This window comes from Dermacentor variabilis, chromosome 9 (assembly GCF_050947875.1).
Source record: "Dermacentor variabilis isolate Ectoservices chromosome 9, ASM5094787v1, whole genome shotgun sequence".
Classification (NCBI taxonomy): Eukaryota; Metazoa; Arthropoda; class Arachnida; order Ixodida; family Ixodidae; genus Dermacentor; species Dermacentor variabilis.
The window spans coordinates 973,002-988,266 of record NC_134576.1 but is presented as its reverse complement, the minus strand read 5'-3'; the positions used below and the strand labels follow the sequence as shown (position 1 = coordinate 988,266).

Sequence of the window (15,265 nt, the reverse complement as noted above, 5' to 3'; positions counted from 1 at the left end):
AGAAACTCAGGGGATCAATTGCAATGCATGCTCACTGACCTGGAGAGGCAAAGGAGAAAGGTGGGTATAAAAATATTCTGCAGAAAACTAAAGTAATGTTTACGAGCCTCGGGAGAGAACAGGGAGAAAACAGAAGTTTTCAATAGGTAGCGAGACACTTGAAGTGCTAAGGGAATACATCTACTTAGGACAGGTAGTGACTGCAGATCCGGATCATGAGACCGAAATAATCTGAAGAACAAGAATGGGCTGGGGTGCTTTTGGCAGGCATTCTCGGACCATGAACCACAGGTTGCCATTATCCCTCAAGCGAAAAGTGCATAACAGCTGTGTCTTACCAGTACTCACGTACGGGCCAGAAATCTGGATCCTTAGGAAAAGGGTTCTACTTAAATTGAGAACGACGCAACGAGATATGGAAAGAAGAAAGATAGGTTTATTGTTAAGAGATAAGAAAAGATCAGATTGGGTGAGGGAACAAACGCGAATTAGTGATATTTTAGTTGAAATCAAGAAAAGGAAATGGGGGCATGGACAGGACGTGTAGGTGGCATTGCCACCTACACGTCCACTACACGTTGCGATCCACTAACGTGCTGCTGTTCTTCATGCAGGTTTTGACGTCAGTTGTGATGCGAATGCTGCTGCTTCTTCTTGTTAACCCATTAGAGACCGGTTTCTTTTTTTTTTCTTGCTATCTTGAAATAAATCTAATATATTAGCTTATCTTTATACTAATAATTCACATGCAAGAATTTATTGCTCTTGCCTAATTAGTTTTTGAAATATAGCCCGTGACCATATGGTCACACTGGGCCCTTACGCTACAGCAAAATACGCGAAGTTAAAAACATTTATTTCAAGCCATGAAACATCACAAAAAAAAACATACATAGCGAATAGTCGAGCACTTATTTAGTGTGATATGGTTAAAACATGGAATACACATGCTGACGTCATACTTTCTGCATTGTGTGCGCACCGCACTGTTGCAATTATCTCATGCACACCTCCACCTCTTGCCATTAGGTATTGGTGCAACAAAGTGGGCCACTTGATCATACCGTGTACCATTTTGGAGATCACCAGTCTTTGGGATTCTGCGTGGACCAGGTCCTCTAGGCTTATTGTCCCTTCGCATCAGGTAGCTTTGTGCAATTTGCCTGCGCAATTCCACCTGCGTGACGTTGAACCCTGCGCTACGAATTAGCGCCCGAGCGTTACTGATAGATTACAAAGTCAAGAGAAAATCGGCCATCAACACTTTTTGCCACAGATTCAATCCTATAGGCGCCTACATTTGCATCCATCTGGTCCGTACCTCCTATAAAACTTCTACTGAGCAGCAGTGTTTGGACGGGCCGCCTTGATTCGGTTCTTCTCAACAAGAGAGTACGTGTCTGCAGATGACATTGGCTCTATGCGGTGAATGGTGCTGACGATCTTTACTACAGAATTGTATATCCATCGGACAGCAATTATCCCATTCGTCGTTCCGCACGGTATCTTCGTACCCGCGAGGTTGGCGCTTGATGAATTCTGGTCAAGCGGTAGGGCACTCTTTGGGAACGCAGTTCTGCTTCACTGTGCCCGTGCCTTCGTAGCCCTGTGCCTTGAGATGCCTGAGTAGCTGCATGCTTGTGAATAAATTATCAAAATAGAAAAAGAAAGGAAGGTCGTGCGTCTCTGCTGCGAGTTCTTCCACCATTTGAAGAAGTGCAGCTGCTGCTTTTGCGAATTACTTTTCATATTTTTCAGATGTTCCGGGATCCCCTGCTTGTCTTCATACACTTTGAAGTTTACAATGTATCTGTTCTTGGCATTTAGACACCATTTACTCACATATGGGGCAGAAACCTGGAGGCTTACGAAAAGGGTTCTGCTGAAATTGAGGACGACGCAACGAGCTATGGAAAGAAGAATGATGGATGTAACGTTAAGGGATAAGAAAAGAGCAGATTGGGTGAGGCAACAAACGCGGGTAAACGACATCTTAGTTGAAATCAAGAAAAAGAAATGGGCATGGGCAGGACATGTAATGAGGAGGGAAGATAACCGATGGTCATTAAGGGTTACGGACTGGATTCCAAGGGAAGGGAAGCGTAGCAGGGGGCGGCAGGAAGTTAGGTGGGCGGATGAAATTAAGACGTTTGCAGGGACAACATGGCCACAATTAGTACATGACCGGGTTAGTTGGAGAAGTATGGGAGAGGCCTTTGCCCTGCAGTGGGTGTAACTAGGCTGATGATGATGATGATGACTTTATACCCGAAGTGGATAGGCTTTCCGCGTTTCAGCGCCGGCTCATAGCTGCCACCTGCTTAGATTGCCAATGAGCCAACCTGAGTCTTCATCGGCCGAGTCTTCATCCGAATAGGTGCTAGCCTCTGGCAGCTCGATATATATCACTAACACGTGGTCATCTTCGTCTACGACTAGCTTCGCTATTTCTTCCAACATCAACCTATTCAGACAATAAAATAAGGAATAACCACTGCGAGAACGCGCCAGCAGACGTGCAAGAGATGAGAACGCAGTTAAAAAAATAAAAAGTTTGGTAGCCTAAAGGCCCAGCGTGACCATATGACAACGCGCAAGATAACACGTTCGTTCATGGATAAATAAAACATTAATCTGTCACAAATGTCCATCGAAGGTCACATATTCAAAGAGCAATACGGTGGTAAGGATATCTGACTATTGCTTAAACAAGTAGTGAAAAAAAAAACACACTTACTCCTTGGAGTGATGCATGGCAACGCTACTCACAGAGCAACACTTATTCCCGCCTTTGCGAGGGGCTCCCACAATACGACTGACAGTTGCTGCCACTTGGTATCCATAAAGGGAACTCTAATCTTCCAAACGGCACGTAAAAGGCGATTTTGGTGCCATTTTGTTAATCTTAATTAATTGAAATTCACTGTGCAGACTAACGTGACCATATGGTCACGCTGGTCTTTAATGGGTTAAATCAACGAGCGTCAGTTTGGGACGATCGCGCCCATGCTTCGATGACGTAATAACCTGGGACATCAGAACCAACAAGGATTCAACCCGTCTGACGACGCCGTCCGTTAACGAATGGATCCTCGACGAAAAGCCTCTGGCCCTTCTACCATCGTCAACAACCATCCAGCTGCCTATAAAAGAGGAGCGACTATCCCTGCCGCAGTGTGGGTTCGGTGGCACTGCCACGATGCGATCCACTAGCGCGCTGCTGTTCTTCAAGCAGGTCTATGAACCAAGCTCTCTTTACGCTAAGAAAACAAATAATTATTCTCTTGTGCAGCTACCGAGCCCGAAGTGCTGTTTGTGTGTTGTCTCTGAGTGTTTTGTGTTATCAGATACCTTTTGTTACTTTCTGGGGATATTGAAAGTAATCCCGGTGCGGATTGCACCACATTACTTGCCGAAATGAAGAAGGTATCCGCTGGCCAAGATACGATTATTGCTGAGATGCAAGATCCCCAAAACAAATACATGGCTACGACTGCATCTATAGAGGCTCTAAGCGGGAGGCTGACGCACCTGGAAGGCAATTGCCGAAATGGTTTATCCATGCAAGCCGATATGCAATCCATACGGGCAGACAGTGAACGAACGACGCAGCTGCTTCATAAATTGTGTGCCCGTGTAGATGATGCTGAGAATCGGTCAAGGCGAAATAATTTGATAATTTAAGGCCTCCCCGATCCACCAGCATCAGCGCCATCAAACGAATTGGAAAAAATTATCTTACGCCTCTACTCGGGTCATATGAAAGTACCGCTTGAGCCGAAGGAAATAGAGCGAGCGCATCGAATTGGTCGGTATTCCCCTGATCGCAAGCGCCCAATCATAGTTAAGTTTGCATTCTTTAAACCAAAGGAAGCTGTCCTTTCGAATGGCCGTAATCTTAAAGGCACTGACGTCAGCGTTGCCGAAGATTATTTGCCGGCTGTTAGGAATGCCCGTAAACACCTTGTCGCCTTCGCAAAAGCTAAGTCTGTGCCCTTTTCCCTACGTTTTAAAACACTTTTCATAGGTTCCAAGCGCCACATATATGATGAAGCTTCGCAGACGATTAAAGAAGTATAGCAACCACTTCGCAATAAAAAAAAATAAATCGACGCCCCCGAATAGCAGATGTATCACGCACTTCTATCTCAGTAATCTTTACTAACACATGAAGCTTCATTACAAAACGCGAACACGTGTCTAACCTTGTACTAACGTCTAAAAGCAACGTACTGGTGCTCACGAAAACCTGGCTTAGTGACCATATTTTATACTCGGAAGTGCTGGATGATTTAACGAATTTTAGCGTGTTTCGGAAAGATCGCACAACAACACGAGGAGGAGGCGTATTTATAGCTGTCAGTCAACAATTATCGCGTTCTGTTGTTCGCGTCACATCCGACTTAGAAATCCTTTTAATTCATTGTCACACCGCTCCACAATAAGTTCTTTTGGGCTTTTGCTATAGAACCCCTCGCAGTAGCCCAGATTCTGACTATCAACTTAGCAATGTACTCTGCAAACTAACTTTTCAGTGCCCCGAAGCTGACCTCCTCCTCTTCGGAGACGTTAAGTTTCCAATATCGATTGGTACAATATAGCTCCGCCTTTCGTAAATCAGACAGATGCAAGAAATTTCCTTGATGTTTGTTATAATTTTAACCTCGCTCAATTTGTATCTGTACCAACGCGCGTCACACCACACACAGCTAACGTATTCAACTTAATACTAACAAGTCGAACAGACAGTTTATCGTCAGTTACCTATTTGAAGGAAACTAGCGACCATAAGGTTAGTCATGCTTCCTTTCACTTCGCGCCAATTCCGCGCCAGAAACTTCAAAAGACAATACATCTTTATAACAAAGGCAACTACGAGGCTATACGCGATAACCTGTACGACTTCTTTATTTCATTCGAGGTATCCTTTAACAAACACGATATCCATACCAACTGGCAAACGTTCGAAGAAAAAATAAATGATCTAGCTGACAGGTTCATTCCAACGATAACGTTTCGAACGCAACTTCAGAAGCCATGGTTCACCAATTCTTCGAAGAGACTTGATAATAAAAAAACACGTTTGTACCGTGCAGCAAACGGCAGGACAAACACATGCGACTGGGATAAGTACTAAGCAGCGGAACGTGCATACTTATCAGCTATTCGGGAGGCGAAACACTCTTTCTTTCACGAAGATCCACCAAAGATGCTGGTCACTAATCCAAGAAAGTTCCGGCAGGTGATCAATCCTCGGGAAATAAGCAGTATTGCGTTAGTCAACGAGAACGGTGAAACGGTCAATGATGTTGAATGTGCTAATCTTTTTAATACGGCTTTTGTGTCAGTCTTCTTCTGTGGTCCTAGCTTGTCATTTACCTCTACAGTTAACAACTCAACTAGTGTCATGTCATCAGTAACCTTTTTTGCCGATGGTATGTTGTCTCTAATTGAGAGTCTTAAACTAACATCCTCAGCTAGAGTGGATAACATAAACTCAAAAGTGTTAAAAAATACTAAAGACATCAGTGCTGCTTATTTGTGCTTGCTGTTCTCGCAGTCGCTCTCAACTGGCATGATACCACATGACTGGATGGTGGGGAGGGCTGTTCTCATCTACAAATCAGGTGACAAGAACTTTCCACTGAACTATCGCCCCATCTCACTAACAAGCATACCTTGCAAAATCATGGAACATGTCATTTATACGGAAATTATGAAATTTTTAGAGGCAGGAAACTTTTTTCATTTTTCGCAGCATGGATTTCGTAAGGAATTTTCCTGAGAAACGCAATTGGCACTTTTCCTTCATGATCTTCACACTAATCTAGATACTAATCAGCAGACAGACGCCGTATTCCTAGACTTCGCGAAAGCATTCGATAAGGTACCACATCAATGAATATTACTAAAGTTAACTCTAGCGAACATGCACCCCGATATATTGCGATGGATTGAAGCTTTCCATAGTAACCGCTCACAGTTTGTCCTTATTAACAACAGCCCATCTGCTTCCCTACCGGTAACTTCTGGGGTTCCAGAAGGATCTGTCGTCGGGTCTCCCCTGTTCTTAATATATATTAACGACTTACTCTGCATGTATCCTGCAATATTCAAATGTTTGCAGATGACTGCGTCGCTACCAAACAATTACTAACATGTCTGACCAAATCTCCCTTCAGGAGGATATTAACCGCTTGCAACAATGGTGCGATTGCTGGTTAATGAAACTTAACCCAAATAAACGTAAAGTAGTGGTATTCTCCCGCCGATGTAACCCACTAGCTTACCCATACACAATAAATAACGTAGACGTAGAAACTGCGCAGTCTTACAAATACCTTGGTGTTGCCGTTACTAATGACTTGGCTTGGCGCACACATATTACTAAGGTCATCTCATCTGCGAATAAATCTCTTCGTTCCTTAAAACGAGACTTAAAGCAAGCACACAAGCATGTGAAATTACTAGCCTACAAAATCATAATCAGACCTAAACTCAAATATGCATGTGCAGTATAGAGCCCTCATCAGGCATATCTAATCAACGCGCTTGAATAGGTGCAAAACCGTGCCATAAGGTTCATCCAGTCAACGTATTCATATGATGTCAGCGTGTCATCATTTTAAAAAAGAATCCGGACTGGTTACACTCGCTGAACGCCGTCGCATCTCAACTCTCTCTCTTTTTCATAAGTTTCATTATACTTCACTTAATCAACCACCATACATTATTCCCGCTGCCCGTATATCACATCGCTATCGGCACGTGTACCAAGTTGGCCGCCCTCGCACTACCACTTTTTCAGGCTCATTCTTCTTTCGCGCAGCAATAAATTGGAACAACCTGCCCCATCAAATTGCCGCCGTAACCTAAATTAAATTGTGGGGTTTTACGTGGGAAAACCGCTTTCTGATTATGAGGCACGCCGTAGTGGAGGACTCCGGAAATTTCGACCACCTGGGGTTCTTTAACGTGCACCTAAATCTAAGTACACGGGTGTTTTCGCATTTCGCCCCCATCGAAATGCGGCCGCCGGGGCCGGGATTCGATCCCGCGACCTCGTGCTCAGCAGCCCAACATCATAGCTACTGAGCAACCACGGCGGCTTGCCGCCATAAACTGTCGACCTACATTCATGCAAAGACTAACAGATCATTTTTCAGAATAAAAAAAAATGTACGGGATATGCTATCTATGTGTGTACTAGATGGAATTATGTACGTAATTTTCACGTGTGTTGTAACTTATGCTCTCTTATTCTTAAACTGATGTATAATAAATATCTGTATGCCCACCCCTTATGTAATGCTTCCATGGGGCTTTTAAGGTAATAAGATGAAATGAATGATGGCCATTAAGGGTTACGGACTGTATTTCAAGAGAATGGAAGCGTAGCAGGGGACGGCAGAAAGTTAGGTGGGCTGACCAGATTAAGAAATTTGCAGGGGCAACATGGCCACAATTAGTACATCACCGGGGCAGTTGCAGAACTATGGGAGAGGTCTTTGTCCTGCAGTGGGCGTAACCAGGCTGATGATGATGATGACGATGATGCAGTGGATTAGGACTATGTCATATGATGTGAACTAGATGTGTTGCTACATTTCAGCCTGCATTCATGCTTTAATCACTAGACTGCATGAGGGGCCAATCAGTACAGTTGTGTAAAAAGTTATAAAAACATATTCTAGTTTCTTTCTCAGTTCACGTAACCTGCCATATGCTATGGAATTCATTGAGGGTGATATGGCGAATAACTGGCTATTATTCGTGATGCTACGCAAGCATATGGCGATATTTTATGGAAATCAGCCATAAATTAAGTTATAATTCAGTTTTAAATGATGCACGGCATCAGAAAATAAAGTTCATATTCGTTGACAGATTGACGTAGAGACTGTTTTTATAGTTGTGCACCATGTGTTTCTTAGGAATTCGGTTAGCGCAACAATGCATTTTGTATACAGGTTTAATGTTTATCTACAGTCAGCACGTGAAACGAGGATGTAATTTCTGCCTGAACTGCATCAACACTGATAAAAGGTTTCCGTGCTGGACACTATATAAGTTCTCGGTAGGGAAAGTAGGACAACATATTGTTAATAGTGATGCATTTCATGCAGAGGTGCCAACTTTTCTCTAGTCAAACATGCACATTAAGTATATCTTAAAAGCACTTCCTGTTGCGCCAGTTGGTAGCTGTTCGTCAAAAACTATACAGATGCCAAATAAACGGACACACACAAGAGAAGGGAACGGGACCGGGCGCCACTCGCAAATGGGGTCACAGGAGTAGCCGAAAGCCTCTTACAAAAAATGAAGAGAAAGGCGATGAGAGCTGGAGTAGAGGCCCCACGGCCAGAGGTGAGACCAGTGGCCGTGCCGTACTTGCTTGTGGTGGCCCACAATCTGAAGAAGGTAGCGAGCAGACATAGCGTCCCACTTGTGTTCTCAGCCCCAAGGAACCTCGGAAGCCTTTGCTCTCAAATCGCAAAAAGAAAAGGGAAAAGAACTCAAAAAAGGCTGTGGGACCAAACATGGATGACCTTTCATGAAGTGTACCGAAGGGGTTGTCTGCGAGATTCCCCTCTCGTGCGGTCGCTCCTATACAGGTCAGACCGGGCGCTGTGTTAATGAGCGTGTCAGGGAGCATGAAATAAATGAAAGAGGGCCCAAATTTCCCAGTTAGCACATTGGTACCTGTCTTTCAAGTTCTCGTGAACCACGTTTTTTCAGATGTGTGGATTCTTGCCCGAAGTACTGATACTAGAGCAAGGGAACTGGTTGAAGCCTATCACGTAGGCAATACAGGCAGCAGGTGCGTTAGCGAAATTTCGTCATCATTAGATAAGGCCGAGAAGAGGTTTCTTGAGCGATGCGTGTCATGAATGTTTGAGTAGATGCGTGAATGAAAGCTCTGTGCGCATATGTTTACCGACGGTACATATGTAAAAAAATATAGAGTTGCTAGTGCCTCCCTGTCCCGTTCTCTTCGCTTGTGTGTCTCCGTTTATTTGGCGTCTTTATATTTTGTAATGCACATTAACATGGCATCGACATGCAAAACATTGTTTTTATTTTAATATAACTGATATAGGTAGCATTCATTCATTTGTCTAAAGGAAATGCACTTGTTGAAAACTTGAGCCATACTACATATTGCCATGCTACACCTACTTCCTAATGGAAAGGTGGTTCACATCTGGATGAAATATTTGTGCATCACTATCCAAGAATCTAAACTTTTTCCCTTCTCATTACCTTGTATAAGAATGAATTGTAACTGGGGACACCTATCGTGTTAGTGTAAATGCTGCCAAATTGTTTTTGGAATGTCAATGGAAGTATTCCGCTGTTTTTCTCAAGACGTCCGTTAGCGAATATTTAGCCTAACCTTAGCAGAGCTTGCTGAAGTACTCTACTCTAGACGTACATGGCTCAAAAATACCTTGATCAAGACAGCTACTATAACTTTGAATCAGCCGTTCAAGACATCTTTTAGGCATTTATTAGATGCTCCTTTGTTTCATGGGCATTAAGCAGCTGCGCCCCTTCATCGTTGGCTGTTGCAATATGGCGGAATATCTTTTTCACAACGGTCAATTTCCAAACTCACGAAGAAATTCGAAACCAGAAGGGCGCATCTTAGGCAAATTCGTGTAATGACAATAATTTCAATCTTAGCTGAAATACCATCCTTGCAGCTTCCGTATACACTAGCGCCACAGTTCCCTGCAGTGATATTCCAAAAAATCTCTATGCTTCCTTGGCTTTATGCGATCGCGATGTGGCCTATTTCAACGGTATATGTCACTTCGTGAATTCTGAGTTTGATGTTGCGCCATGACGCTGCAGTGTTTCGTATATGGTGTGTTGTTGCAGACTTTATACTGGCAGGCGCGTGCTGCAGTAAGTAGCCTTGTGGCGCCTGCTGTCACTCCCGTCATAAACTCAGTTGGCAGTTAGCACAAACCTTGTGTTCCCTGTGCCCGTGGCAGTTGCAAGTGACGTTGTTGCAACGTGAATCGTTACTAACTTTCGCGATTTGCAATCCCCTCAAAAAATTCAACAAATATCCCGCCTTTCCCCCGCATTTTCAGTTAAGTTAAAACAAGACTCTTGATGATTACCGCCTAAATGTATTTAAATGCACTGATGCGGTTAATTTCTGAATGTTGTGCATTGCTAAGTCATTTAGTGTGCAAAGCAGTCGCGCTCGTTTCATTCGAAGTCACACCGCGCAATGCTGCCTTAATTCACGGGCACGTTCTTCTCTGACATACGATGACAATGGCGACATGGCGACGACGCTTAGTTGGCGAACATCTCATATATAGTGAAGATCTGTTCGTGTGAACGAAGCCCTGAAGATTACCGCGGTGCAGAAAGTGGTGCGGTGATCTACGGCGCAACACTTGACGAAACGGGTCAATGTCTACGTCACGTTTAGCACTGATTTACAGATCAGTAAATCCACAAGTTTACAATTTTTCAAATATTATTTTCATTTCTGAAACTCTCAATATGCCAAAACTTATCTCTGTGCATTTTTCAGCCCATGCATGATAAATCTTTATATTGCGCAGTTGGAGCTATACACAACACCGCTACACAATGGCATTACGCTCGAACTCGGTTTGCTCATCCACTATCTTGCGCGGCAAAAGTTATTTTCGGGTCATTCGCGAACACAAAGAATCACAAACGTTTCAATAATTCTGTTATCATGCTTCTGTGTCGGAAACAGGTGGTGAAAGAAAGAACAGACGTGAACATGGGCCACGTTGAATTGGAAAAATTATTGTTCCTTAAGACTGAACTCAAGACTTGTAATCCGCAAAGCACAAACACGCTCCCGAACGACGCTGTCCAGCACCACACTGACGGCAGGTCAGGCAAGTCGTTCGGTCAAGTACGCGGCAAGTACTCCTCCGCACTTTTCAGCAAATTTTAACACGTTCAGGCATCCCACACTACCACACTAGTTTTCTTGCTCCCAGAAGAGTTGCACCGTACGACAGCAAGAGGTACACCGTGGTTGCCACTGGCGGCCCACAGGTCAAAGGGTCCTGACAACGGGACTCAGTACACCGGCCGGTGTCGAGCTGGATTCCGACAGTGACGACATTGACTAAAAAAGTTTCAGAAATAGTTTCTCTAGTCAAAACCGCATTCCTTATTCCCTCTTTCTCTATGCGCAGTTAGGCCAGATTGTTCTAGAATACGTCTATTGCTTGGTCAATGTTCTTGTTGCGGCCAGGAGGCGGACTGTTGCTTTTGACTACATTTAATACAAGTCGCAAGCTTCTTTTTGTATTCCATTCAATCCTACGGTGAGACAGCTGGTTTTCTCATGCTTCGCTCACCTTTTGCCGTGAACACACTGTGAATGACACGTGCTTGAGAGAATCCTCGAGCACCATAGGCCTGTAGGAGGCGGAGAAGTCTTGGAACTCAATCCGTCCATGCGTAGGCCAAGTCGAGTCAAATTTGCCTACAGGAGTCACAGAACTACTGCCGTTGGAACCTGGTTTGCCGCATTTTGCTGGCTCGACGACGACCTTCTCGACTTCCGCCTGCGTTGGAAACGACCATGAGCACGTATATTCGCGAGGCACTGAAACTTGCCCACAAAAACAAGTTGGCGCATCTTTGTCAGTGCACAAAATCCGTAAAGAAATCGTTCAGGAAGACACAACACAAATGCGCAATAAAACACGAGTACGGGCACCTAATCTCTTATTTTATACAACGGCTGCTCGATGAAACACAAGGAACGGCCAGCCAAATACGCCAGAGACGGCGTTGCACGCTTACTTTGAAGAACCAGCGCTGTGGCGCAACCTGTCCTGGTTTGTTCGCAGCAGTTCGCGGGGTCACAGCACAAGCTCGCCTATTCTTGCAGTAAAATATTAACATTTTCACACTTATAATCACAACTATTGGCCTGTGACGAATGAAGCTGCTGAGAGGGTGATGCTCGTACCCCAATATAACGATAGTTTGTTTTACAGCGGAACTTTTAGTGTGGTTAGGAGTGCTGTAAGACGCATCTATTTTCGCTGTCCTGGATGAGCTAAGCCCCACACCGTGTTGAAATGTAGATATTATGTGGGATATGTCACAGGTTATAAGCTAGCAAAGATAGACGCAGCGAATAAGATGCTTAATTAAAAGCGCTCCACACTCGTTTTTAATGTGTAGCGGAGTTATACGAATATAAAAGAAAATTTGCTTGGCGCACTGGGAGAATCATCTGTGCCAACAGCTTTATATTTCAAGGACATGTACCTTCTTCTCTGTGATTTGTAGAGAAAGTTGAACATGCTGGTAGAGAGTTTGTAGATAATTGCGACGCACTGGTTGTGTAGTCGTTTAGAGTGCTCATAAGAACCAAGTACTTTGTTTACCTTGTTTTCTGAGATTCAATTTGCTCGGGACTGGGGCCCATTCTATGGGTAACGTATGATCAAAGTTTAAGAGGAATCTTGACACCTTGGAGACAACAATGCTTGCCCTATTATTGTCATCAGAATTCTTTGCAGAATTCAGGCCTTTTGGTCCTATCTATCTATCTATCTATCTATCTATCTATCTATCTATCTATCTATCTATCTATCTATCTATCTATCTATCTATCTATCTATCTATCTATCTATCTATCTATCTATCTATCTATAATTTTGCTCCAAACAAGTGGTCCAAGTTATCTACTAGCTTGGGCCACTAGATATGGGCTCATGGTTGACATGCTGTCGTGCTCATTACATCGTCGTCATTCCAGCTTTGTGATCCGACCATCGCCATGTCATCGTCGTCGCGCCTTCAAGGCCGACCAAGTTGTCGAACAACTTGGGTCACTAGGTGTGTGTTCTTGGCCGTCATGCTCGTTTCATCTTCGTAATTCAAGCTTGATCATCCGACTCGCATCATGCCATCATTGTCCCACATTCGTCGTCATACCATTGTCGCAATGCCCTCATTGTCACGCTGTCGTTTTCCTATTGTCATGACGTCAATAACGTCATCACATGGCCGTCATGCTGTCGTCATACGGCCTTCGTCCAAGCAAGCATCCAAGCATTTATTATTAGTTCTAAAAAAGTAGTTACAACATCACAAATATACAGACGAAGGTCCCAAATTGAAAGAACTGTAGTAGGACTAGTAAGATCTTCATTAGGGCTAGTTGGTTCACACTTAGAACTGAGGTTAAGCAGCGCGAAAAAGATGACGACACAAGGAAACAAACCCAGATGTAAGAAAACCTTGTTGCGCTACGACAGCGCACATTCTAAATTGATTAAGAGAGGCATAGCTACAACGTGCAATAAGGCAGCACTTAGTAAGTCATGTGAGCATGAGTGCGATCAAAGTTCTTTACATCAGATAGCGCGATTACAGAATGCAGGCTTTCCCAGTTCTGTGATCCCTTCAGTAAGGGAATCAATTTTGCAGAAAGAGAAAAGAAGTTCCGAAACTTCCCAAAAAGAAAAAAAGGACAAAAGACAAGCGCACGTGGTGCCATACTTGCACAAGTTGTCACACAATCTTAGAAAGCTTCCAATGGACATAATATTAATTTGGTTTTCAGTGCCCCTTGTAAGCTGTCCTCAACATGTAATCGCATAAACAAGCGCGAAAGGCACTTGTGCACCACAAATCATAAAACTGGTTTCACTGAGTGCAGGCGCAACGTTATCTATCAGATACTGCTAAGCTGTGGAAAATCGTATACAGGCCAGATGGGAAAGTGCTTAAATGAAAGAGCTCGTCAGCACAGCAGTAACCTAAAGAATGGTTATGGGAGTCATTTAGCTGCACACTGTAACAAGTGTCACTGGACCCCGATATTTGGAAAGACAAAATCCATAGGGAAAGGAAAAGGTAAGAGGGCAAGGGAAATAGTAGAGGCTTTTCATATTAGAAAGGAAGGAGATAAATGCGTAAGCACCCCCTCTCTTGCCTTGCCGGGAAAAGAAATAACATTTTTGGATGAAAGATTACAATGTTGCTTATTTGCAGATGTGTTGCGACTGGTGTGCGCATTCCTATGCTGAAAATGTATAAATGTCCGGTGAATTTCAAATAAACTTAGAGTTGGCATTGAGCGCTTGTTTGTGGTATTTGTTTCCTTGTGGCCTCGTCTTTTTCGGGCTGTTTAACCTCAGTTCTATGTAGTAGGACCGTCGGTTAATAATCACAACATTGATGGTAATATCTATAGATAGCAAATGAGCGATATTATCAAATAACATCCACAGATCAAATACATTATTATACATTTCATTTAGAATCAAAGAAGCACGAAAAAGTACGTTATAAAAGAAAGTCGGGAAAAAGCATGGATGAAACACCAGAAATTACATGTGAGACAGGAGTCAAAGAAAGAACGTCAGTTCGTAGTAAAGTTATCGAAGGAAATGTTGATTAAGGTAATTTTTGAAGATTTCAAGAGAAGTACAGGGTTTTATATTTGTGGTAATTAATTCCAAAGAGAAACTGCAGCGAACACAGATGTTTTTTTTTGTCGTAATTGGTATCAACCACGGGTAACAAGAAATTGCCGTTAGCGGCAAAATGGCTATATTTTTACTGTGCGAAGGGTCAGCTGCAATATATGGAAACTTAAGGTTCTTATGAAGCAACGCATGGAATAAGACGAGTATGTTAAACTGGAACAAATTATTAACAGACAAGATATTGTACGCGTGAAGTAACACAGATGCATTGGATTGCATGGGACTAAAAGTGACAATGCGTATTCACTGATTTTTGACATGTTGATTTGATAAGTGACACGCGCACGTGTTGCCCCATGAAACAATGCAGTATTTATTGTGACTGTGAATGAAGGCATAATACAACGCTACCAGAGCCTCACGAGAAAAAAGGCTGAGGGCATTTCATCAACCTCAGTCCTTCTTCGTCATTTTATCGTAATCATGCTATGGTCATTAAATTGTATTTATGACGCTGTTTTCATGGCACCTTCGTCATTTCGTCGTCGTCAAACAGCCGCTATCGTACATCCGTAGTCATACTGCAGTCATCATGCCGTCGTATTCGGGCCATTGTCACTGCAGCTTCGTCATCCGGCTCTTGTCATACCACCGTCGTGACAACGCATTGTGATACAGTCATGGTCAGACCGTTGTCAATCACTTACTGTCATCATATTTTCCTCATACCGTTGTACCATTGTTGTCATTGCGTCGTCGTTGTGCATTTGTTGCCATACCTGGTTGAGATGTGGCGCGGG

General features: G+C 43.5%; 1 protein-coding gene across 4 annotated transcripts in view; it reads right to left on the bottom strand.

Annotated features, from left to right (window-relative positions):
- Positions 1 to 15,265, bottom strand: part of LOC142558242 (ATP-binding cassette sub-family C member 2-like) — a 393,191-nt gene that overhangs the window by 30,070 nt on the left and 347,856 nt on the right. For all 4 annotated transcript variants that reach the window (XM_075670389.1, XM_075670392.1, XM_075670391.1 and 1 more), the window contains one exon: positions 11,370 to 11,579. In XM_075670389.1, the coding sequence (XP_075526504.1) occupies positions 11,370 to 11,579 (210 nt within the window). The remainder of the gene's footprint in view (positions 1 to 11,369; positions 11,580 to 15,265) is intronic.